Below are 26858 nucleotides of genomic sequence, written 5' to 3'. Positions count from 1 at the left end.
CACAACATAGCCTGTATGTCACCATGAAAACTGAACAAAGGTAGGCAAATGGATCTACGGCCACTATCCTGGTCAAATGGCTCCTGGTCTCTAAAGCACATTTGAATGAGAGATCATAAGGTGTTGTGCCACAATGTAATGGACACACTGGACATTTAAGTGTTTGGATACCTGATCAGGATCATCCCACACTACCGAAATGGACCACAGGAGCAGACATGGCTTCCAAATCCTTCAATTCAAGAGAGACAGAAGCATCCTCCACTTACCAGCCATTGACCCCTGCTTTCTGCAGCTCTGAGATGCCAAAAGACAGTGATCCCATGAAATCATTTCGGCTGGTTAGATCCCAGTCCCATATTCCAATAGACAGCCTGCGGTCCTTGTCTGAATCCTTTAGATTGCTGTTGAGGGAACATTACATGAAGACCAAGAGTTAGGAATCAAGAGGGGCTGGGGTCACAGGAGGGATCATTGTAATAACCAAGGGAAGTGTGTGGGGGAAAGTCTGTTTCCCACAACCCGAAAAACAAGTGCCCCTCAGCTATTACACCACCCGGACGGTCTCAAAGCTCTTCACTTCTTTTTGGATTCCAGACCTAACCAATTCCCCTCTACCACCACTCTCCTCCGTCTAGCGGAATTAGTTCTTACTCTCAATAATTGCTCCTTTGGCTCCTCCCACTTCCCCCAAACCAAGGGTGTAGCCTTGGGCACCCGCATGGGTCCCAATTCTGCCTGCCTTTTTGTTGGCTTTGTAGACAGTCCATGTTCCAAGTCTATAAGGGTATCCATCCCCCTCTTTTCCTTCGCTACATCGACGACTGTATTGGCGCTGCCTCCTGCACGCATGCTGAGCTCGTCGACTTCATTAACTTTGCCTCCAACTTTCACCCTGCCCTCAAATTTACCTGGTCCATTTCCGACACCTCCCTCCCCTTTCTTGATCTTTCTGTCTCCATCTTTGGAGACAGCTTATCTTCTGATATCTACTATAAGCCTACAGACTCACACAGCTACCTGGACTATTCCTCTTCCCACCCTGTCTCTTGCAAAAATGCTATCCCCTTCTCAGAATTCCTCCACCTCCGCCGCATCTGCTCTCAGGATGAGGCTTATAGGACGAAGGAGATGTCTTCCTTTTTTAAACAAAGGGGCTTTCCTTCTTCCACTATCAACTCTGCTCTCAAATGCATCTCTCCCATTTCCCGCACATCTGCCCTCACCCCATCCGCCCGTCACTCCACTCGGGATAGGGTTCCCCTTGTCCTCACCTACCATCCCACCAGCCTCCAGGTCCCAAGTATGATTCTCCGTAACTTCGTAACGGGATCCCACTACCAAGCACACCTTTCTCTCCCTCCATCTTTCTGCTTTCCACAGGGATCGCTCCCTACACGACTCCCTTGTCCACTCGTCCCGCCCCCCCACCGATCTCCCTCCTGGCACTTATCCTTGTAAGTGGAACAAGTGCTACACCTGCCCTTACACTTCCTCCCTCACCACCATTCAGGGCTCCAGACACTCCTTTCCAGGTGAGGCGACACTTCACCTGTGAGTCGGCTGGTGTGGTATACTGCGTCCGGTGCTCCCGGTGTGGCCTCTTATATATTGGTGAGACCCGACACAGATTGGGAGACCGTTTCGCTGAACACCTACGCTCGGTCCGCCAGAGAAAGCAGGATCTCCCAGTGGCCACACATTTTAATTCCACATCCCATTCCCATTCTGATATGTCTATCCATGGCCTCCTCTTCTGTCAAGATGAATTCAAACTCAGTTTGGAGGAACAACACATTATATACCGGCTGGGTAGCCTCCAACCTGATGGCATGAACATTAACTTCTCTAACTTCCGTTAATGCCCCTCCTCCCCTTCTTACCCCATCCCTGACATATTTAGTTGTTTGTTTTTTTTCTCTCTCGCTCTGCCCATCACTCTGCCGGTTCTCCATCTCCCTCTGGTGCTCCCCCCTCCCCCCTTTCTTTCTCCCGAGGCCTCCCGTCCCATGATCCTTTCCCTTCTCCAGCTCTGTATCACTTTCACCAATCACCTTTCCAGCTCTTAGCTTCATCGCACCCCCTCCAGTCTTTTCCTATCATTTCGAATTTCCCCCTCCCCCCACTACTTTCAAATCTCTTAGTATCTTTCCTTTCAGTTAGTCCTGATGAAGGGTCTCGGCCTGAAACATCGACAGTGCTTCTCCTTATAGATGCTGCCTGGCCTGCTGTGTTCCACCAGCATTTTGTGTGTGTTGTTTAAATTACCAGCATCTGCAGATTTCCTCGTGTTTGCCCCTCAGCAAAACACTCAGTGAGGCACAGTTTATTTTTGGGGGTGGGATTGGTCCATCTCTTAGTGTTCTTGAGGCAGGCACCACAACTGCTGCCACAGTCACATTCAGGGCTTTGACAGGAAATTGAAGGAACATTCTACTTGCAGAGATTGAGGAAGGGATCATGTGTATGTGCTCCCAGCTACTGCCTGTTGAAGATACACACACGATACCTGTAGCATGTTTACATGAAGAGAGAGAGAGAGCATTCAAATCAGGCTGATTTATTAAGAATGAGTATTTTATGGAACATGGAGTCAGGTAAATATTAATATGAGACAAAGGGATCTGCAGATCTGATAATCCAGAGCAAAGCATTATCTGTGATGAAGGGATAGAATTCAGGTTGACCTTTCAGATTGAAACCCTGGTTTAACAGATGCTGCTCAGTCTGCTGAGTTCCTCCAACAGACTCTTTGTTGTCCCAAATATTAATCTGGGAATGAGATTACATACATTCACACACACAGTCAGCTCCTGCTACCCAAAGCCCTAACATCACCCCTGCTCATACAGCCAACTCCATGTTGTCTAACAGTTTGTCTATGAGTTGCCCTTACAATGTGAAGCTCTCATTCCAGGTTGGGTTGAGGGAACACTTAATGGTCCTGGTTTTCTGCTTGCTCTCACTCTTCGGGTCAGGAATCAGCTTCAACTTCACATAGGGGTCAGAGAGGCCATTGGGGTCCATTGGTACAAGGTTCCGGGCTTCTTTCACTGCACAAAGACACAAAGCAAATAGACAGACTTAATACACAAGGTACAGTATTACACAATCATAGACAAAGTATATCATCCAATACCCAGCTGACCCATGATCTTCAAACCCCCCCCATTTTCTCTCCTATCCAATCCTACTTTAACCATACTCTTCACTAACCCACCCCAACTCCAACCCTACCCCTGAACTCTACACCTACCACAGACTATAGCCCAATCCGTCTTCACTCCATCCCCATCACACGTGCACCAGCTTTCCCCACCCTTAGGGACAGACTGGGATCAGGTAGCATGTGTGGGACATGCTGCCTGCCTACAATCACCATCCCAACACTGATCTGGTTACCCCGACACACCATGCTACCTGATCATAAGACCATAAGACGTAAGAGCAGAATTAACCTATTTAGCCTGTCGCGTCTGCTCCATCATTCAGTCACAGCTGATCCCCCTTTTCCCCTCCTCCATAACCTTTGTTGCCGTGTCCAATCAAGAACCTACCAAGCTCTGCCTTAAATACACCCAATGACCTGGCTCCACAGCCGCCTGTGATAATAAATTCCACAAGTTCACTGCCATCTGGCTAAATAAATTTCTCCACTTTCTACCAGGGAAAACATCCTTTGCAGATCAACCATGTCCGGGCCTTTCAACATTAGAAAGGCTTCAATGAGATCCCCCTCATCCTTCTGAATTCCAGCGAGTACAGATTCACAGCTATCAAATGTTCCTCGTATGATAACCCAGAATCATCCTTGTAAACCTCCTCTGAACCCTCTCCAATGCCAGCACATTTTTTTCTTAGATGAGGAGCCCAAAACTGTTAATAGTCAAAGTGAGACCTCATCTGTGCCTTATAAAGCCTCAGCATCACATCCCTGTTCTTGTATTCTAGACCTTTTGAAATGAATGCTAACATAGCATTTGCCTTCCTCACTAACGACTCTACCTGCAAGTTAGCCTTCAGGTTGTTCTATACAAGGACTCCCAAGTCCCTTTGAATCTCAGATTTTTGGATTTTCTCCCCATTTAGAAAATAGTCTGCACTTTTATTTCTACTGCCAAAGTGCATGACCATGCATTTTCCAACATTATATTTCATTTGCCACTTTTTTACCCATTCTCCTAATCTGTCTAAGTCATTCTGCAGCCTACCTGTTTCCTCAACACTACCTGCTCCTCCACCAATCTTAGTATCATTGCAAACTTGGCAACAAAGTCATCTATTCCATCATCTAAAACATTGATATACAACATAAAAATAAGCAGTCTCAACACTGACACCTGCGGAACACCACTAGTCACTAGCAGCCAACCAGAAAAGGATCCTTTTATTCCCACTCACTGCCTCCTACCAATCAGCTAATTCTCTAACCATGCCAGTAACTTTCCCGTAATACCATGGGCTCTTATCTTGGTCAGCAGCTCCATGTGTGGCACTTTATCAAAGGCCTTCTGAAAGTCCAAATATACAACATCCACTACATCCCCTTTATCCATTCTAATTGAAGTCTCTTCAAAGAATTCCAACATGTTTATCTTTTAAGATTTTCTCTTAAGGAAACCACATTGACTTTTTCCTATCTTGTCCTGTGTCACGAAGTACTTCATAACCTCATCCTTAACAATTGACTGCAACATCTTCCCAACCATTAAGGTCAGGCAAACTGGTCTATAATTTCCTTTCTGCTGCTTTACTCCTTTCTTAAACAGAGGAGTGACATTTGCAATTTTCTAGTCCTCTGGTATCATGCCAGAGTCCAATGATTTTTGAAAGATCATTACTAATGCCTCCACAATCTCTACTGCAACCTTTTTCAGAACCCTAGGGTGCAGTTTATCTGATCCGGTTGACTTATGTACCCTTAGGTCTTTCAGCTTTTTGAGCACCTTCTCTCTTGGAATGGTAACTGTACTCTTTCCTCATACCCTTCAACATCTGGTACACTGCTAGTATCTTCCACAGTGAAGACTGATGCAAAATACACATTTAGTTCATCTGCCATCTGCTTGTCTCCCCATTATTATTTCTCTGGCCTCATTTTCCAGTGGGTCCATATTTGTTCTCATCTCTCTTCTATTTTTACATACAAGAAGTTTTTACTATCCATTTTGATATTGTTTGCCAGCTTACTTTCATATTTCATTTTTCCCCTCCTTATGATTCTTTTAATTGTTTTCTGTAGGGATTTAAAAGTTTCCCAATCCTCTGTCTTGCCACTAATTTTTCCTTTGTTGTATGCCCTCTCTTTTGTTTTTACATTAGCTTTGACTTCCCTTGTCAGCCACGGTTGTACTATTTTGCCATTTGATTATTTCTTTGTTTTTGGAATACTTCTATCCTGCACCTTCCTCATTTTCCCAGAAACTCACATCATTGCTGCTCTGCTGTCAGCCCTGCCAGCATCTCCTTCCGATTTACTTTGGCCAACTCCTCTCTCATATCACTGTAATTTCCTTTACTCCACTGAAATACTGCTACATCAGATTTTACTTTCTCCCTATCAAATTTCAAGTTGAACTCAATTATATTGTGATCACTGCCTCCAAAAGATTACTTAAGCTCCCTAATCATCTCCAGTTCATTACATAACATCCAATCCAGTATAGCTGATCCCCTAAGTAGGCTCAACAACAAACTGACCTAAAAGCCATCTCATAGGCATTCAACAGACTCACTCTCCTGAGATCCATTATCAACTTGATTTTCCCAATCGACATGACTAAAATAATGTTGCCCTTTTGACACGCCTTCTCTAATTCCTATTGTAATCTGTGGTCCACATCCCCACTACTGTTGGGAGGTCTGTATATAATTGCCATCAAGGTCATTTTACCCTTGCAGTTTCTTAACTTTACCCACAAGTATTCAACTTCTGATCCTATGTCACACCTTTCTACTGATTTGATGCCATTCTTCACCAGCAGAGCCACGCGAACCCCTCTGCCTACCTTCCTATCTCTACAATACAACGTGAAACCTTGGACATTCAGCTCCCAACTACAACCATCCTTCCGCCACGATTCAGTGATGGCCACAACAACATACTTGACAATCTGCAAAAGCAACAAGATCATCGACCTTATTTCTTATACTTCATGAATTAAGATACAACACTTTGAGTACTATACTTGCTACCCTTTTAATTCTGCATCCCTAATGCACTGGTTCTCACCTTTATGGGTGTTATTTTGTCCTATTATCTGCCTACCCTTCCTGACAGCCTGACTGCATGCTATCTTTGCTTTTTCACCATCTATCCTACCCTGTGTCCCTTCATTCTGGTTCTCATCTCCTGCCAAATTAGCTTAAAACACCCCCAACAGCTCTAACAAACCTGCCCATGAGAATATTGGTTCAGGTGCAATCCACCACTTTTGAATAGATACCTCCCCCAGAAGAGATCCCAATGATCCAAGAATCTGAAACCCTGACCCCTGCACCAGCTTCTCAGCCATGCATTAATCTGCCAGATCATCCTGTTTCTGCCGCATGGGGCAGGTGGCAATCCAGGAATTACCACCCAGGAGGTCCTGCTTCTTAGCTTTCTGCTTAGCTCTCTCAATTCTCTTTCCAGGACCTCTTTGCTTTTCCTTCCTATGTCATTGGTACCAATATGTACCAAAACATCTGGCTGCTCTCCCTCCCTCTCCAAAATGTTGTGGGCTCTATCCAAGACATCCACGATCCTGGTACCCGGGAGGCAACATGCCATCCGGGTGTCCTGTTCACGTACACAGAATCGCCTGTCTGTTCCCCTGACTATTGTGTCCCCTATCACTACCGCTCCCCTCTTCTCCCTCTTTTCCACGCTCAATGCCAGTAACCTGGTCTTGGTGGCATTCCCCTGGGAGGCTATCCTCCACAATAGTCTTCAAAATGGTATGCTTATTATTGAGGGGAATGGTCACAGCGATGCTCTGTGCCAACTGCCTCTTCAAATTTCCATTTGTCCTGATAGTCACCCAGCTACTCGCCTCCTTCAAATAAGGAGTGGCTACTTCTCTGTAACTCTGATCGATTATCTCCTCACTCTCCCATACAAGCCAAAGGTCATCCAACTGCTGCTCCAGAACCCTAACACGGTCTTCAAAGAGCTGCAGCTGGATGCACTTCATGCAGATGTAGTTCCCTGGAGCAGCGCAGGGAGCAGGCAACCTTCCTGCCAACAGGAGTTGGTCGACAATATACAGCCACTTTGGGATGGAGTGTGTGAGGATATAGATACAAACGGTGGGGAGGCCTTACACTTTTGTACCAAGCACCACACTGGTGTCCCTCTGATCCCTCACTCCTCCAGTCCCAGTAGCTCATACTCAGCCCCTGCAGCTTACAATATTCACCGCTCAGCTGCGTGCTGCTGTGCTGGGTTCCTGTGTGAGCCCCTGTCCTCCGCCAAACCTCCTACAGCAAACATGAGGAAATCTGCAGATGCTGGAAATTCAAACAACACACACAAAATGCCGCTGAAAGGTGAGTTTAGGGAGCTAGGTGCCAAGTTAAAGGACAGGACCTCCAGGATAGCAATCTCAGGATTGCTACCAGTGCCACGTGCAGGTGTGTTTAAAATTTGGAAGATAGTGCAGATCAACGCGTGGCTAAAGCCATGGTGCAGGAGGTAGGGCTTCAGATTTATAGATAATTGGGCAGTTTTCCAGGGAGGGTGGGACCTGTTCCGGCGGGACGGTTTACATCTGAACTGGAGGGGGACAAATATTCTTGCAGGTAGGTTTGCTAGAGAGGCTCCAGTGGATTTAAACTAGATACAAGGGGGGGGTAGAACCAGAATGTAGGAACAGATGTATGGGAGAAGGATGAAAAAGAATACAGTAAAGTTCTTTGCATCGTTAGAGATAAACGGAGAGTAAGAGGTGGAGAATTTCCTAAATGCATTTATCTTAATGCTAGGAGCATTGTAAGAAAGGTGGATGAGCTTAGAGCATGGATTGATACCTGGAAATATGATGTTGTAGCTATTAGTGAAACATGGTTGCAGGAGGGGTGTGATTGGCAACTAAATATTCCTGGGTTTCATTGCTTCAGGTGTGATAGAATCAGAGGGACAAGAGGGGGAGGTGTTGCATTGCTTGTCAGAGAAAATATTCCAGCAATGCTCTGGCAGGATAGATTAGAGGGCTCATTTATGGAGACTATTTGGGTGGAATTGAGGAATGGGAAAGGTGTAGTAACAGTTATAGGGGTGTATTATAGACCACCTAATGGGGAGCGAGAATTGGAGGAGCAAATTTGTAAGGAGATAGCAGATATTTGTAGTAAGCACAGGGTTGTGATTGTGGGAGATTTTAATTTTCCACACATAGACTGAGAAGCCTATTCTGTAAAAGGGCTGGATGGTTTGGAGTTTGTAAAATGTGTGCAGGATAGTTTTTTGGAGCAATACATAGAGGTACCAACTAGAGAAGGGGCAGTGTTGGATTTCCTGTTAGGGTATGAGATAGGTCAGGTAACGGAGGTATGTGTTGTGGAACACTTCGGGTCCAGTGATCACAATGCCATTAGTTTCAATATAATTATGGAGAAGGATAGGACCGGATCCAGCGTTGAGATTTTTGATTGGAGAAAGGCTAACTTTGAGGAGATGCGAAAGGATTTAGGAGAGGATTGGGACAAATTGTTTTATGGGAAGGATGTAATAGAGAAATGGAGACCATTTAAAGATGAAATTTTGAGGGTACGGAATCTTTATGTTTATGTTAGGTTGAAAGGAAAGGTTAAAAGTTTGAGAGAGCCATGGTTTTCAAGGGATATTGGAAACTTGGTTCGGAAAAAGAGAGATGTCTACAATAAATATAGGCAGCATGGAGTAAATGAGGTGCTTGAGGAATATAAAGAACGTAAAAAGAATCCAAAGAAAGAAATTAGAAAAGCTAAAAGGAGATACGAGGTTGCTTTGGCAAGTAAGGTGAAAATAAATCCAAAGGGTTTCTACAGTTAAATTAATAGCAAAAGGATAGTGAGGGATAAAATTGGTCTCTTAGAGAATCAAAGTGGACAGCTATGTATTGAGCCAAAAGAGATGGGGGAGATTTTGAACAATTTCTTTTCTTCGATATTCACTAAGGGGAAAGACACTGAATTGTGTAATATAAGGGAAACAAGTAGGGAAGTTATGGAAACTATGATGATTAAAGAGGAGGAAGTACTGATGCTTTTAAGGAATATAAAAGTGGATAAATCTCCAGGTCCTGACAGGATATTCCTTTGGATAGTGGTCGCCAACCCATCGATCGCAATCGACTGGTCGATCTTTGAGGCTTTCCCAGTAGATCCCGAAAAAAATGAAAAATAAATACACAAATACTGTTGAGAGATTGTTTCTGGGTTACAGGGTTTTAGTTCCGTTCTTTCTGCACAGTGCGCATGTGTGCAGCTCCCCCGCCACGCCACTACACAGTGTACTTCAGTGGACCCCAACCACCAATGCGAGGAAACGATGTGATTTTGCGATATGAAATGATATGAGTCAGCTGCACCTTTCCTCATTCCCTGTCACGTCCAGTATTGAACTTGAACACAAGCGAGGTCATCAGTCGCCTAAACGCAGTGACACCCTTGCGCCAGGGATCACTGGTTGGTTTCAGGTAACCAGCTGCCTCGCACGGCTGGCGGGAAATGCCGTTGCTACTGGCCTGGAGTGTGGACAGATGGGCGCTGCCTCTAAACCTGCTCAGCACACCGAATGACGTGGGGAACCCGATGCTAAGACATTCGTAGACAACCTAATTTAGGCTCAGGGTTTCGTAAGTAGCAGAGCAGTTACCTCGCTGCGATCTACTGAAAGTTGTCCCTCAAGACAAACTTTTATCAGTTAATAGATCCTACAAGGGAGTGGGCACGTGTCCTGTTGCACTCCTTGCTCGGTCAGTCACACTCTCTGGACTGAAACCACCGCGGCCCTGGCACGGGGACCTTCGGACCTTACCTTGTCCTCTCACCCCATCCACAACCAGCAGCACCTGGACAAGGTGTCTGGCGGCGAGCAGGAGGCTGGAATTTGGGCCCGGAGGCTGTCTAATGAGGCAATGAAGCCCTCAAAACTGCTTCAGTACCCTGAGTCCAAGCACTCTGCACTTAAAGACAAACCTGTTGAGCTTTTTCAGCAGAAAAAAACGCGAGCAAGCAGGACAAAAGCTAAGTGCTGAGAGCCACGTAAACTAAATTGCAGAATAGACTGGACATAAGGAACCTGCTTCAAGTATCGCTGTATTCCCATCATGTCATCATGTTTAACAACACCCCGCCAACCACCCCCCCCGCCCCCCCCCCCGGTCAGCAAGAATATTGTCAATATTAAACCGGTCCGTGGTGCAAAAAAGGGTGGTGACCCCTGGTGTACATACATTATTTCTGCTTCTGGGTTGGAGGGTTTTAGTTCCGGTCTTTTCTGCCCCGTGCGCATGCGTATGACTAATCGATTTAGTAGGTCAATCTTGCCTTTCAGTAAGGCAGAGGTAGGGGATCTTGAGCTTAAAAAGGTTGGTGACCACTACCCTAGGTCCTTGAGGAAAGTTAGTGTAGAAATAGCAGGGGCTCTGACAGAAATATTTCAAATGTCATTAGAAACGGTGATGGTGCCAGAGGAATGGCATATTGCTCATGCTGTTCCATTATTTAAAAAGGGTTCTAAGAATAAACCTACAATTATAGGCCTGTAAGTTTGACATCAGTGGTGGACAAATTAATGGAAAAGTTCTTAGAGATGGTATATATAATTATCTGGATAGACAGGGTCTGATTAGGAACAGTCAACATGGATTTGTGCATGGAAGGTTATGTTTGACAAATCTTATTGAATTTTTTGAAGAGGTTACGAGGAAAGTTGACGAGGGTAAAGCTGTGGATGTTGTCTATATGGACTTCAGTAAGGCCTTTGACAAGGTTCCACATGGAAGGTTAGTTAGGAAGGTTCAATTGTTAGGTATTAATATTGAAGTAGTAAAATGGATTCAACAGTGGCTAGATGGGAGATGCCAGAGAGTAGTGGCGGATAACTGTTTGTCAGGTTGGAGGCCAGTGACTAGTGGTGTGCCTCAGGGATCTGTACTGGGTTCAATGTTGTTTGTCATATACATTAATGATCTGGACGATGGGGTGGTAAATTGGATTGGTAAGTACGCAGATAATACTAAAATAGGTGGTGTTGTGGATAATGAAGTAGGTTTTCAAATCTTGCAGAGAGATTTAGGCCAGTTAGAAGAGTGGGCTGAAAGATGGCAGATGGAGTTTAATGCTGATAAGTGTGAGGTGCTACATTTTGGTAGGACTAATCAAAATAGGATATACATGGTAGATCAAGTCAAGTCAACTTTTATTGTCATTTCAACCATAACTGCTGGTACAGTGCACAGTAAAAATGAGAATGTTTTTCAGGACCATGGTGTTACATGACACAGTACAAAAAACTAGACTGAACTATGTAATAAAAAAAACAGAGAAAGCTACACTAGACTACAGACTACACTGGACAGTGATGGTAGGACATTGAAGAATGCAGTAGAACAGAGTGATCTAGGTATAATGGTGCATAGTTTCCTGAAGGTAGAATCTCATGTGGATAGGGTGGTGAAGAAAACTTTTGGTATGTTGGCCTTTATAAATCAGAGCATTGAGTACAGGAGTTGGGATGTAATGTTAAAATTGTACAAGGCGTTGGTAAGCCCGAATTTGGAGTATTGTGTACAGTTCTGGTCACCGAATTATAGGAAAGATGTCAACAAAATAGAGAGAGTACAGAGGAGATTTACTAGAATATTACCTGGGTTTCAGCACCTAAGTTACAGAGAAAGGTTGAACAAGTTAGGTCTTTATTCTTTGGAGCGTAGAAGGTTGAGGGGGGACTTGATAGAGGTATTTAAAATTATGAGGGGGATAGATAGAGTTGACATGGATAGGCTTTTTCCATTGAGAGTAGGGGAGATTCAAACAAGAAGACATGAGTTGCGAGTTAAGGGGCAAAAGTTTAGGGGTAACACAAGGGGAATTTCTTTACTCAGAGTGTGGTAGCTGTGTGGAACGAGCTTCCATTAGAAGTGGTAGAGGCAAGGTCGATATTGTCATTTAAAGCAAAATTGGATAGGTATACGGACAGGAAAGGAATGGAGGGTTATCAGCTGAGTGCAGGTCAGTGGGACAAGGTGAGAGTAAGCATTTGGCATGGACTAGAAGCGCCAAGATGGCCTGTTTCCATGCTGTAATTGTTATATGGTTATATATAGGAGCGGGGTGAAAGGATGGGATAAGTGGGCAGAGAGGGTGAGAGGTTGAAGGGGGAGGGAGGGCAAGAGGGAAGGGCCAGAGGAGAGAGAGAGAAGAAAGAGAGGCGGGGGAGAGGGGGAGGGAAGAGAGAGGGGAGGGAGAAGAGTAGAAGGGGAGAGAGGGGAGAGCAGCAGGGAGGAGGGAAAGAGGGAAAAGAGGGAGAGAGGAGAAGAGTGGGGAAGAGGGGGAGAAGAGGGTAAGGGGAAATGGAGATGGGGAAAGGTTGGGGACCATTGGAGGAAATTGGAGAGTGGGATGGGGCAGGGTGTAGAAGAGGGTGCAGAAGGGGAGGGATGAGCAGAGGTGGAAGGAGGATGAGCAGGCAGAGAAGGGAAAGAGAGGGACAGAGGGAGAGAGTGGGAAGGAGGAGGGAGGGAGAGGGGGAAACGGGGGTGATAGAGGGAAATTGTGAGGGGGAGACAAGAGGAGGAGGAAAGAGGGAAGGGAAAGCGTTTGAGGGTGGGTACAGAGTGAGAAATGGGGGAAGAAGGGAAGGAGATCAAAGGGGAGGGGGAGGGAGGTGGAAATGGGGAGTTGAGGAATGGGAAAGAGGAAAGGGGAAAGAAGAAGAGGGGAGGGGGAAGGGCAGAGGAGAAGAGGAATGGGGAGAGGGGAAGAGGAATAGGGGAGAGGGGAAAGGGGAAGAGGGGAGAAGGGGAGGAGGGAGGGGGAGTGGATGAATTGGTATGGAGAGCGGTGGTGAGGCACAGATGGGGTGGAGGAAAAGTGGGAGCAAGAGGTGTGAGGGCAGAGGTATGGGGAGGAGGAAGGGAGGCTAGGAAGTGGATGAAGAGGGGCCAAGAAGGGGCAAAGTGGGGAGAAGAGACATGAAGGGGAGAAGAAGGATGACAGGGAAATGGGGGAGTGAGAGGAGGCAAGAGTAGGGGAGTAGAGCAGAAGTAAGAGCTGGGAGAGAGGAGCAGGGGAGAGGTGGGATGGTGGTGAGAGCAGGTGACGGGGAAAGGAGGTAGAGAAGAAGAGGTGGGGGGATCGGGGAGAGGGGAACAGGGCATGGGGTAGAAGGGCTGTAGAGAGGAGATTGAAGGGGAGGGAAGAGCGGGGTGTGTGGAAAAGGAGTAATAAGTGGTGGGAGAAGGGAAGAGAGGTGAAGAGCACGATGAAGAGATGGTGATGGGGCGCAAAGAAGAGGAAGTGAGGGAGAAGTGGGAGAGAAGGGAGGAATAGGCTGGAAAGGTGGCGAGTGGGAAGGGGGAATGAGGAAAATGGGGAAGAGTGAACCGAAATGGGGAAGGGGGAAGGGAGAGGGGTGAAGAGGGAAAGCGGAAGGTGGGAAGGGGTAGGAATAGGTGGTAAAGGGAAGGGAGTAGTAATGAGAGGGAGTTAGAAGTGCAATAGAGACTGAATATCAGAGAAAAGGGGTAAGATGAAAAGGGTGAGACAGAGCAAGGAGGAGATGAAGTAAAGGAACTGTTCACAGCACAGGCTGTTAGTGATCATCATTCTTTTACTTCTTCAAATAATCAAACTCTTCTTGTGGATTTGAGTCTAAATTGCATTGTTCTGTAATTCTGACATTGTTTCTATAAGGGACATATTTAGGGTGTTTAAGATCATTGCAATTCTTCGTCTAACGTTCCAATGAAATGATAATTCTCCCCACTCTTGCACCGATATGTGTAAGTATCAACTCAAGCAACACACACAAAATGCTGGTGGAATGCAGCAGGCCATGCAGCATCTACAGAAGTACAGTCGATGTTTCGGGCCGAGCCCTATACAGAAGGGTCTTGGCACAAAACGTCGACTGTACTTCTTCCTATAGATGCTGCCTGGCCTGCTGCGTTCCACCAGCTTTTTGTGTGTGTTGTTTGAATTTCCAGCATCTGCAGATTTCCTCATGTTTAAGTATCAAGTCAGCATCAGCAAGGCTTCAGTTGTACAAACCCCATTTCCAGAAAAGTTGGGATATTTTCCAAAATGCAATAAAAACAAAAATCTGTGACATGTTAATTCATGTGAACCCTTATTTAACTGACAAAAGTACAAAGAAAAGATTTTCAATAGTTTTACTGACTAACTTAATTGTATTTTGTAAATATACACAAATTTAGAATTTGATGGCTGCAACACACTCAACAAAAGTTAGGACAGAGTTAAAATAAGATTGAAAAGTGCACAGAATATTCAAGTAACACCGGTTTGGAAGATTCCACATTAAGCAGGCTAATTGGTAGCAGGTGAGGTATCATGACTGGGTATAAAAGTAGTGTCCATCAAAGGCTCAGTCTTTGCAAGCAAGAATGGGTCGTGGCTCACTCCTTTGTGCCAAAATTCGTGAGAGAATTGTTAGTCAGTTCAAAAGGAACATTTCCCAATGCAAGACTGTAGAGAATTTAGGTCTTTCAACATCTACAGTACATAATATTGTGAAAAGATTCAGAGAATTCAGAGACATCTCAGTGCGTAAAGGGCAAGATTGGAAACCACTGTTGAATGTGCGTGATCTTCGAGCCCTCAGGCGGCACTGCCTAAGAAACCGTCATGCTACTGTGACAATTATAGCCACCTGGGCTCGGGAGTACTTCGGAAAACCATTGTCACTTAACACAGTCCGTCGCTGCATCCAGAAATGCAACTTGAAACTGTATTATGCAAGGAGGAAGCCATACATCAACTCTATGCAGAAACGCTGGTGAGTTCTCTGGGCCCGAGCTCATCTCAGATGGACCAAAAGACTGTGGAACCGTGTGCTGTGGTCAGATGAGTCCACATTACAGCCAGTTTTTGGAAAAAACGGGCGTCGAGTTCTCCGTGCCAAAGATGAAAACGACCATCCTGATTGTTATCAGCGAAAGGTGCAAAAGCCAGCATCTGTGATGGTATGGGGGTGCATCAGTGCCCATGGCATGGGTGAGTTGCATGTATGTGAAGGTACCATTGACTCTGAGGCATATATTAGGATTTTAGAGAGACATATGTTGCCATCAAGGCGACGTCTCTTCCCGGGACGTCCATGTTTATTTCAGCAGGACAATGCCAGACCACATTCTGCACGGGCTACAACAGCATGGCTTTGTAGACATAGAGTGCCTGTGCTTGACTGGCCTGCTGCCAGTTCAGATCTATCTCCTATTGAAAATGTATGGTGCATCATGAAGAGGAGAATCAGAGAATGGAGACCACGGACTGTTGAGAAGCTGAAGTCTTATATCAAGCAAGAATGGACAAAATTTCCAATTGCAAATCTACCACAATTAGTATCCTCAGTTCCAAAACAATTAAAAAGTGTCATTAACAGGAAAGGTGATGTAACACAATGGTAAACATGGCTCTGTCCCAACTTTTGTTGAGTGTGTTGCAGCCATCAAATTCTAAATTTGTGTATATTTACAAAATACAATTAAGTTGGTCAGTAAAACTATTGAAAATCTTTTCTTTGTACTCTTGTCAGTTAAATAAAGGTTCACGTGAATTAACATATCACAGATTTTTGTTTTTATTGCATTTTGGAAAACATCCCAACTTTTCTGGAAATGGGGTTTGTATTAATAAAACTGCTCCACAAGATGGTGCCAATTCTCTTCTGAAGCATACCCTCACTCTCCAAGATGACTTACTCCTGTTCTCTAGGACCTGAGGTGCTTGGTGAGGGCAACGTGGAAATTGATGACTCTCACTGGTGCTCCCACAGACTGTGCAGTTTGTGAAGTGCTGTGTTCTCATTGGTGCTCCCACAGAGCCTCTATGGGCCTCTAGTGCACAACACCGCCAAGGTTCACTACCAGGCCTGATGCTACTGTGTGCCATCATGGGCAGATACCATTCCTATTTTCCCATATCAAGGCTGTGTGCTCATCCTTAAATCTCCTCCTCTCATCATCTGGTAATCATTTCTCCAGCCAGAGCTCAGAACACGGTGTGCTTTGTGAGTCAGTTATGTAAATGTCATGTCCTGTCTTACATATCCTACCAAGTGTAACTGGGGTCACAGTGTTGACTGTGGTGGCTGGGGAGAATACTGAACTTGGTTTTTGATTATTTTAAACATTTTATTCATTGGTGGAGTTAGCCCATCCACAGCTCTCCTTGGGAAGGTGCTGCTGAGCTGCAGTTCTTGAGGTGTGAATACACTGAATCAGTCGTACAACTCAGAAACAGCTCCTTCAACACAAGTCATCCATTGCCAGCAGAATACCCATCTAAGCTAGTCACATTTGATAGACTGAGTTTTGGGTTTAGGACAAAAACATTTAGCACTGACTTTGGCTACCAGTTTTCACACCTGAATATGTATTGTATATTTAATTTGGACAGCAGTTCTGAACAATGGGTTCCTAAAAGCTGTGAATCCCAGTCCAGACAATGCTGATTAAAATTCATTTGGATGTCTGTGGTGTGGATGTGAATCAGAAGGTGTGAAGGTTGAATGTGGTTTCAAAGAAAGCATTGTCTCTGTACATTGTAAATATGGAGTTGTCCTTCCATGTTTATCACATAAAACATTGAGCCCCACTTTGACCCAGTGAGACCTTTCCACCAAAAGCATCTCCGTATGATGCCTGTTGTACCTTGTTTTGTCGAATAAAGAAGCTGCTTTGTATCTACCAGTAACTCTCTCCGGTGACTTCATTCACGCAACAACACTTGGTGTCAAGAGTGGGATACCTTCGTGACCCATCATGTGGCCAGCGATCTTAGCAGTCTAAGTGGATGAGTATTTTCTAAAATAGCACTCATACTTGGATCTGTTCAGGTTGGTGGTATACGAGAACATGAGGTATCACAATCGCGGAGAGCTGAACTGGTAGATATAAAAGTAGTGTGTGTGCGTGCATGTGTGTTTATGTAAGTGAGGAAACTGTGCGTTAACGTGGTGAGATGGTGCCACCAGTTGCGAAAGGTGGTAACCGACAGTTCGGGACGCCAAAGTGGGCGTCATTTGGGAAGCTGCATTTTAGTGTATACGTTTTGCAAGTGTGATGCAAAGGAATACAACAGGCATCATGAGTTCAGGTGCTCAAAATTGGCAGATTGTGAAGTATGTACTTTGCGGTTTTAAATATGTGCTGTTTAACTGGTACCTGTCTTTTATATTTTGCCTAGTGAGGGGATATCTCAGGGAGAGGTTTTACCTAGATATATCTGTCAGGATGGCACCTATTGAGATCAAGCAACGTCAGGTTGAGAATCCTGATGATCCAAGCCAGCCTTTGACAATGATTACAACCATTCATAAGCCCTTCACTCCTGAGGAGGAACAGAACATTTTGTCTCAGCTGACCTCACTTAAAGTCACATGTTGGAATTCAGAAATGGTTGAAATTCAGCAGATGCACCCTAAAGATATACACGTGTTGGAAAAAGCGAAGTCCCCGAGGAATATGTGGGACAGGATGGGCCAGGGGGTGCGGGATGGTACCTGGGCAACCATTGGGAGCACCAGCAATGAAGAAAGATATCGCTCTTTTAAAGGGGAAGTGAGGCAACGACTGGGGGAATGTCAGAGCAACTGGGGAACGATAATGGCAGTGATTCAAAAAGCTGATGAGACAGCCATGGATTATGCATAACGTAAATATCCAGCATATGAGGAGTATTCTGGATTGGATAATCCAGGGAGAGACGACTCAGTCTTCCTGAAAATGCTGAAGGAAAGCCTGAGCTCAGCCCACCAGGAAGTTTTAGATTTAGGCATAACGATGAGGCTGACCTACTCTACGATAGTTTCGTGAGCCAGTGAAAGTGCAAGAGAAATCATGAAGAGGCTATAGTGAATGCAGCTGCTGTAATGTCCCAGAGAGTTTGTTTTGTTTGCCGGTGACCAGGGCACAAAGCAAGGATTTGCTGGACTCGACGTGGGAGGGTGAAGGAGTTGATGTGCTGCAGGTGCGGCTTATTGGGACACGGTTGGAGGCAGTGTCCAAAAAAGAGGAAAGAAAAACAGGTGAACATCACAGCAGACACGCAATCTCTCCCCCACTGGTGCCCAGTCTGACTGTTGATCAGATCATAGATCTGGTAAAGACAACTCCTAGGTCAGAAAAAGATGTGGCCACAGCCCCCACTGTCAGCACTGGTGACCCGCGGATGTACACAACAGCATTGTTAGGGGGACAGCAATGCAATATGTTAGTGGACACGGGCATCTGTATCAATAACAGACCTACCCTTGCCAACAACTAGACAGGCCATTTATATTTGGGGTGTAGGAGGGAAAACAGTGAAAGCAGAAAGAAATGAGTCACAAATACTTGAAATCGGGGGAGTGCAGCTTCCAGTGTATTTCTGGGTATGTCCAAATATAAAGGGCACTATCCATGGAATAGACAACCTAAGGTAGTGGTCACCAACCATTTTAAGACCAAGATCCCCTACCTCCGCCTTAGTGAAAGGCAAGATCGACCCACTAAATCGTTTAGAGAAAGAACAGCTCAGATTGTACTTCCAACTTGAGGCCTTTTATTTGGGCTAATTGTATTTTAATTACATAAAACGGTTTTGTCAAACTTTCAAATTAATTTAACCAAGGAAACACTGTAACTAGCATATCAAACAGGCCATAGTGGCATCCAGCTCATCTAATAATGCCTTGAATAAGTGGTGCTGAAGCGCTTTTGCTCGAATCAAGTTTATTAGTTTGACCACCAGTGTCATTATACGAGAAAAGTCCACGACCTTCCCAGCCAAGGGCTGCTGATGAATCACACAGTGATAATCCAGGAAGTTGGGAAAATCAGGGTCATCACGGCACAGTGCTATAAAAACCAACGCGCACACCGTGCATTGCTGGGGCCCCATCTGTAGTAATTGCGACCAGTTTATGAATGGGGATGTCATTTTCATGGACATTGTTTTTTAAAACTCATTGTAAATATCCTCATCTCTTGTTCTCTCCTTTAAGTGCAAAAGAGTGAGGAAGTCTTCCTTTGTTGTAAAATCCTGGAAAGCCATTCTGACAAATACAACAAGCTGAGCTGTTTGCATTACATCCAGGGATTCATCAAACTGTCGTGAAAAAATATTCACAGAGTGACAAGTCCTTTAACACTGTCGATCCACGTCCTCTGAGCAGCATGTTTGCTTGGCCTACAACACCGATTTCAGCTCCTCAACTTCCCTGGTATTGGTAAACTTACTGAGACACTAGTATAAGTTTCAGGGGTACGCAAGTTAATGACACCATTGTTTTTGTTTCCCATTTCTTGTACATTTGGGGAATGTTGGAATTTAAAGGGGGAGAAGGGTTGTAATGTGAGCATTATAAAGATAAGTTAATACCAATTAGGATTATGGTAATATATCAATGCTCCCGCTACGGAAAACTGTTTGTAAAGAGTTTTAGTTTCAGGGGTTGTGGGGTTTTCCTTCTGGTCTTTTCTATGCAGTGCACATTAGTGATAACCTCTGTATGCGAATATCGTTTTACCGTCCTAGTTGTCAAGTGGTCCTTTTTCAAAGTAGAAGTTACTACATATTTGCAGCAAAAAAGTTTATCAGGCATAATGTATTTGCGTATTTATTTTTCTTTTTTTTTGGGATCTACCGGGGAAGTCTCAAAGATCGACTGGTTGGTGACCACTATCCTAAGGGAAGCAGGAGCTGTTATAGATTTGGGAAAGGGAGAAATAACATGGACAAGTCAGGGGCAGTGAACACGTACAACCAACAGAATACACAACCTGGCTAGCAAAGTCACAGCTGCCCCATTCACCAGAGACTGGGGCCAGGATGGTGTCTATGGGTTACTTTGTCAGCAGTTCCCAGCAGTGAGGGCTAGACACAAGCGAGACTGTGGTTGAGTAAAGATGGGCTGTATAAACCCCATAAGCAGTACCCTATAAAAACTGATGCACTCACCGCTGTTGAGGGTAAAGTGAAGGAACTAAAACACATGGGGATACTCAGAGAGACTGCGGCAACTACTAACTCGCCTATGTGGCCAGTAAAGAAGCCCAGTGGATCATATCCATTAACAACAGGCTATACAGCCTATAAGACCATGCCAGGTTTGCATCCCATAGTGGCAAGCCATGCTGAATGGCATGTCTCCAGAACAAAGTCTTTCCAGTCCTGGATATCGCTAATGGATATTTTGGGGCCCCTTAGCAGCTAAGTCCAATGACCGATCGCCTTTACCTTGGGCGGGCAGCAATATACATGGGCCTGATTCCCCCAGGGATTCCACAATACCCAGCCATTTTCATAAAGCCGTACCGCAGACTTTGGAAAAGCTGAATCTACTGCCTCCCAGCCGACATGCTTAAAATATGCAGATGATCTACTAATCGCTTTGAAAGCTGAAACAGGTAATTTAGGGGCGACAGGTGAGTATGGATCAGGAAGGCAATGATTGGGCAGACATCGGTGTGAATAAGGCAGCAGAAGAACAAGAGGCAATTGAAATTTCAAGTGTATAGTGTTATGCCATTGGCCCCCTCCTTTGTGAAAATCGCAAGAACTCTAGTTAAGGGGGGTCAACTGACCCAAGAGAGAGAGACGTGCGAAAGACCACGTTCTCCCAAGAAGCAGAATAAAAGTGACTTTGACTATTGTCTCATGGAGACCACCTGAAAAGCCCTCGGGCAAAGTGGGCTGGTTGAGAGAGAGATCGCATTACCTGCAACTTGATTGACACCTGCGATCCCGTGAAGAAGTATAAAGGCGGGTCTGAGGGGAGGACCCTCAGATGCACCAAGGAAACACACGAAGGAGAAACGCTAGAAATCCTGCGACAGCGTTTTAATAGCTACAGCCGGTGGTGGGGTTCGTGTGCGTCCTTCCCTTGCCTGGGATTGGCGACTTCACCACGGAAGACGGCCTAGCTACAGGGGAAGCCACAGATGAGAGTCCATTCCCCCAACGAGACTTCCGACTACCTCCTACAGGTTGGAAAACCTGTCGGGTAAATGCTTCATGTTCTCTGTCTTTCTAACTAAAAGTGCACCAACGCGACACTGCCGCCGGCAACTAAGTGAAACTGCCGTGATCTAAAAGACTTTTAGATATCCAGTGAACGATATAAAATCTACATTACCCCTAGACGACGATCGAGCTTGTGTTTTGAATGATTATTATTACACCGGTGTTTTAGATTGAGTTTTGATGATCTGAATGTTTTGTATTAACCATACGTTTGTGCCCTTGTTGAATAAAACGGTTGAAAATAGTAGCATCCGACTCAGCTGATCCATCTATCTTTGCTGGTAAGTTACCTGGTTACGGGGTTTTCGTAACAAGTGGGGGCTCGTCCGGGATTTGAAACCAAACAGGAGGGTCAGTGAATCGGGCTGTAAGTCCAAACTTAAATCTGGTTACGCAGGTAGCCAGACGGGAAACCAGCAAAGATGGATGTGTCGGAATTTAGGAGAAACCCGACGGTAGAGGCGCTAGGGAAAGCTACAAAATCAGACTTGGTAAATTTGGCGCAGGCATTAGACCTCACAGCGGTGAAGCCAACAATGAAAAAGCAGGAAGTGCGAAGGGTCATACAACAGCATTACGTTGGGAAGAAGGTGTTTGCAGCTGAGGATTTGGAAAATATTCCCGAAAGGAGATTAGTGAGTGGGACAAATCAGGCAGAGTTGGAGAAAGCAAGGCTGGAACATGAGTTTAAAATAAAGCAGCTAGAAGTAGAAGCAGCTGAGAAGGCTGCAGAGAGAGAGAGAGCTGAGAGGGAAAAAGAAGCCGAGAGAGCTGAGAGGGAAAAAGAAGCCGAGAGAGCCGCAAAGGAAAGGGCTGTGGAAAGAGAGCATGTGTTCAAACTAAAGCAGCTAGAAGCAGAAGAGAAAGAGAAACAAAGGGGCCATGAATTGGAGCTGGACAGGCGAAAGCAAGAGCGAAGAACTCGAGGGGACGAGAGAGAGGAGGGGTTTGATATTAGTCGGGCGTTGAGGTTGGTCCCCCCGTTCGAGGAGACGGATGTTGATAGTTATTTCTTGCTTTTTGAAAAGGTGGCAGGGAATCAGCAGTGGCCCAGAGAGCAATGGGTGGCGTTGTTACAAAGTGTGTTACGAGGAAAAGCACAGCGGGTATATACCGCGCTGCCCACAGAAAGGGACGGGAATTATGATCAAGTAAAGGAGGCCATTCTCCGAGGTTACGAGTTAGTACCTGAGGCGTATAGACAAAGGTTCCGAAATTTAAAAAGAGGGTGGAATCAAACGTATACCGAGCTAGCCCATGAGAAGGGTGTGCTCTTGGACCGTTGGTGCACAGTTGAAAAGGTGGCCGAGAACTATGGGCGTCTCAGGGAGTTAGTTTTGATTGAGGAATTTAAAGGTTGCGTTCCGGAAGAGATCCGAATGTATTTAAGTGAGAGGATGAATCAGTCCATCTCAGAGATGGCTAGGCTCGCAGATGAATATGCCCTAACCCACAAGACAAAGTTTTCCTCGCCAAAAAGTTACCCGAGAGACCGTCGGAATGGTAGGGAAAGTCCGCCGGCTAAGGGAGAAACTCCGCCGGGAGCTAGCACAAAAAGTGAGGATAACAGACAGGAAACCTGGAGATCTCCTGGTTTAAACTGTTTTAATTGTGGAAAGGTGGGACATATTGCATCAAAATGCTTTGCTCCGAGAAAGGAGCCAGAGAGGGAGAGAGCAGCGACCCCTATCGGGCGTGCAGTGGTAATCAGGAAGTTGACAAGAGGGCCCCAGGTAGATGGAGTACCGGAGGGGCGGGAGACATTTAGTTCCAAAGGAACCGTGTCTTTGAGGGAAGGGGACCCCCCCATCCCCGTACGAATTTGGAGAGACACGGGGGCGGAACTATCGTTAATTAGCCGTAATGTGTTAAATTTCGGCCCTCGGACGGGGGAGGTTGCCCTGAGAGGAATCGGGAACCAGACCGCAGTCGTGCCTTTGCATAGGGTCTTTCTCGATTGCGAGTTGGTGTCGGGACCTGTGGAGCTAGGAGTCCTGCCGGAGTTACCGGGGGAGGGCGTGGACCTCCTTTTGGGTAATGACCTCGCGGGTGGGAAGATGGGAACCGCCCTGATAGTTGAGGCCCCGCCCATGGAGTCCCCGAGCTATCGCGCATGCGCGGTCACTCGCAGCCTGTCGAGAGCGGCGGCTGGGACAGCGCGCAGTTTGAAATTGGCCCAGACGTTTTTACCGACCCTACACCACGAGGGTTCAGAGGGTGGTAAAACGGAAGGTAGTAAAGTAAAAGGGGGTAAGGGCGAGGAGATAGCTCCCCCCTTAGTGAAGAGAAAGGTCCTAGAGGTAGGAAATAAAGATGAGAAACGGATAAAGCTGTTAAAACGTCCAGAGTTGGACGTGGTTGATCTGTCTGGTTTGGCAGAATTGTTTGGAGAAGTTGAGAGTTCTAAAGATGTTCTCGATGGTCCCGAGAGTGAAATGAGGGTAGTCTTAGAGGAGAAGGGTATCCTTGCTGTGGAGAAGTCAGCTGACATGGCCGAGGAGGTTGTTTCAGCTCGCAGGGTTGCGCCTTCCCCAACAGGGGGCTGCCTGGAGAGTTACTGGAAGGAGGGGGGGACGTTAGAATTTGAAAAAGGTACGGGTGTTGAAAACCTGGAAGAGGCCAATGTCCCGTTTGAGTGTGTCCAAGATGGGGATACACATGGTGCTGAACCTAGTCACGGAACTCAAGGGAAAGGGGGATGTGTAGTTCCCAAATTGAATGAAGAAAATTTAAAGGCTGGACTGATATCAAAAGCAGCAACCAGGCTACAGAGACAATGGCTTGGTACCACAAAGCCTGTGAATCAATTACAGGTTGAGTTGGAAGGTAAAGGGGCCCCACACGCTATTGTTATTCCAGAGTGTGGTGTGAAAAGGCAGAATTTGAAAGGCTGTCTGAACAAAGCGAGATCGCTTGCGGATCTTAAATTGGAAACTAATAGCATGACGGGTCCTGAAGAGAAAAACGACAAATTGCCTAAAATTAAGGAATTGGGTGGTCTAAGTTTGGAACACGCTGATAAAATAACTCCTATGAAAGGAGCGGGCGAAAGCCTATTTCGCCAGGGTGCCCAAGATCGCCACGAGGGAATTAACCGGAAAAAAGGCGAGGGTTAATGGGGACGCGATTTTTAAAATAGCAGAAACCGGTTTTAAGGGATTTTGACAAAGTATGTGAATAATAAAGACAACACCCATGGAAGCTTGACTGTTAAGTTTGAAAGTAGCATAAAAATTTGTCTTTTGCATGAACCTTTGTAGATGTATGTAAGCTAAGATCACACCTCCTTAGTTATGTTGCTGAAGAAAGCAAATAAATAAGGTGGTTATTGAGCTGAAGTTTGATGCTACCAGGCGTTAGTAGGGCACATGAGGTTAAGGTATTAAAGAAAAGGGGCACTGTACTTGTTACCTGTTTAGATACTGACTTGAATGTATAACAGTAGTACTCTGTGAAGAGAAAAGCTTGTGTAGTATGTAGATTCAAAAAAAAAAATAAATAAATTCCTGTGTCAACATGTTTTTAACCGCTGGTTAAAAACCCATTATGGGGGGAGGTGTTATGCCGTTGGCCCCCTCCTTTGTGAAAATCGCAAGAACTCTAGTTAAGGGGGGTCAACTGACCCAAGAGAGAGAGACGTGCGAAAGACCACGTTCTCCCAAGAAGCAGAATAAAAGTGACTTTGACTATTGTCTCATGGAGACCACCTGAAAAGCCCTCGGGCAAAGTGGGCTGGTTGAGAGAGAGATCGCATTACCTGCAACTTGATTGACACCTGCGATCCCGTGAAGAAGTATAAAGGCGGGTCTGAGGGGAGGACCCTCAGATGCACCAAGGAAACACACGAAGGAGAAACGCTAGAAATCCTGCGACAGCGTTTTAATAGCTACAGCCGGTGGTGGGGTTCGTGTGCGTCCTTCCCTTGCCTGGGATTGGCGACTTCACCACGGAAGACGGCCTAGCTACAGGGGAAGCCACAGATGAGAGTCCATTCCCCCAACGAGACTTCCGACTACCTCCTACAGGTTGGAAAACCTGTCGGGTAAATGCTTCATGTTCTCTGTCTTTCTAACTAAAAGTGCACCAACGCGACACTTCCGCCGGCAACTAAGTGAAACTGCCGTGATCTAAAAGACTTTTAGATATCCAGTGAACGATATAAAATCTACATTACCCCTAGACGACGATCGAGCTTGTGTTTTGAATGATTATTATTACACCGGTGTTTTAGATTGAGTTTTGATGATCTGAATGTTTTGTATTAACCATACGTTTGTGCCCTTGTTGAATAAAACGGTTGAAAATAGTAGCATCCGACTCAGCTGATCCATCTATCTTTGCTGGTAAGTTACCTGGTTACGGGGTTTTCGTAACAATAGGAAGAAACAACGGAAGCCAGTTTAGTAAAATATATGAAGAGGTGGAGGCAGACGAGAAGGAGAAGTGGCGAACAAAGGAGGGACCAGATGGGAGTTGGACGCATAGGGAGGAAGGAGTTGTGGCACTACCATGTATTAGGCAGATACTGCTGAAGTTATATCATGGGGTGATGCATCAGGGGAGGCAGAACATATTCATGATTCTCCAACAGGTCTGGTGGTGGCCAGGGATGGGCAGGGATGTTGAGAAATTCTGCCACTGTTGTATCATATGTGCCCAGCATAACCCTGGTAAGGCCAGAAAGCTACAGCTGGCAGATCAGCCATAGCCGAGGGGACCCTGGGAAAACATCCAGACAGACTTCACGGGGCCCCTGCCAAAAAGCAGGGGAGAAGCTACTGTCAAGTAATTATGGTGGGTAGAGGCTTTCCCAACAAGGGACCTCATCGCTGCAATGCTCAGGAATTCCTCCCAAGGTGGGGAACCGCAGTTCAGGTGGACTCAGATCAGGGAGCGCATTTCACAGGGGAAGTGACAAAGGAAATGCGCCGACTGCTAGGGATTTGACTACCGTTCCACGTACCCTACCATCCTCATAGTTCAGGGATGGTAGAAAGGATGAACTGAATAATCTTAACCAAAGCTATGGCTGAGTCGGGAAAGACATGGGTTGATGTATTACCAGGAATCCTGATGGGATCATGTGCAGCCCCAAAACGCACATTGGGTCTCAGCCTCTATGAATCGCTGATGAGGCGAGCAATGCGACTCCCTTATGGGGTAATTACGGGTTGCGGGGAGCCTGGGGCTTACAGGTATAGTGTAACACAGTGTGTGAAAAGCCTTTGTAACCAACTTAAAGTGTTGAAGGACCGAGTGAAACAACGGCAGCGAATCACTGATCAGAGAGAGCCAGAGGGAAAGGAGACGGTCCTTCCACAGCTTGGCAACCAAGTCAGGGTGAGGATGCTGCCTGAAAGGCCAGGGTTCACCCCCAGGTGGAAAGGACCACAGATGGTAGTTCTTACAAGTGACACTTGTGTCTGTGTGCAGACTCGGCGAGGCAGCCAATGGAAACACTGGATTCAGGTTAAAGCATACAACTTACCCTCTTGTTGCTCCCATAGACAGAGTGGGGGACCCAGTAACCATGAAATTACAGAGAACCTAAGACAGGAACACCAGCCAGCCATACCAGACCTGACCACCGCTGATGAAAACATACCCACTGGAAATTCAAAGGCAGAAGACACAAAGAGCAT

General features: G+C 45.8%; 1 protein-coding gene across 2 annotated transcripts in view; it reads right to left on the bottom strand.

The window, feature by feature from the left end:
* Positions 1 to 26858, bottom strand: part of LOC140735836 (protein kinase C beta type) — a 372385-nt gene that overhangs the window by 99166 nt on the left and 246361 nt on the right. For both annotated transcript variants that reach the window (XM_073061348.1, XM_073061347.1), the window contains exons 6-7: positions 2897 to 3053; positions 270 to 404 (exon numbers count right to left, since the gene is read on the bottom strand). In XM_073061348.1, coding sequence (XP_072917449.1) covers positions 270 to 404; positions 2897 to 3053 — 292 coding nt within the window. The remainder of the gene's footprint in view (positions 1 to 269; positions 405 to 2896; positions 3054 to 26858) is intronic.

The sequence above is a fragment of the Hemitrygon akajei genome, chromosome 11, assembly GCF_048418815.1.
Source record: "Hemitrygon akajei chromosome 11, sHemAka1.3, whole genome shotgun sequence".
Classification (NCBI taxonomy): domain Eukaryota; kingdom Metazoa; phylum Chordata; class Chondrichthyes; order Myliobatiformes; family Dasyatidae; genus Hemitrygon; species Hemitrygon akajei.
Note: the sequence above shows the minus strand (reverse complement) of the source record. Positions and strands in the feature narration are given on the sequence as shown.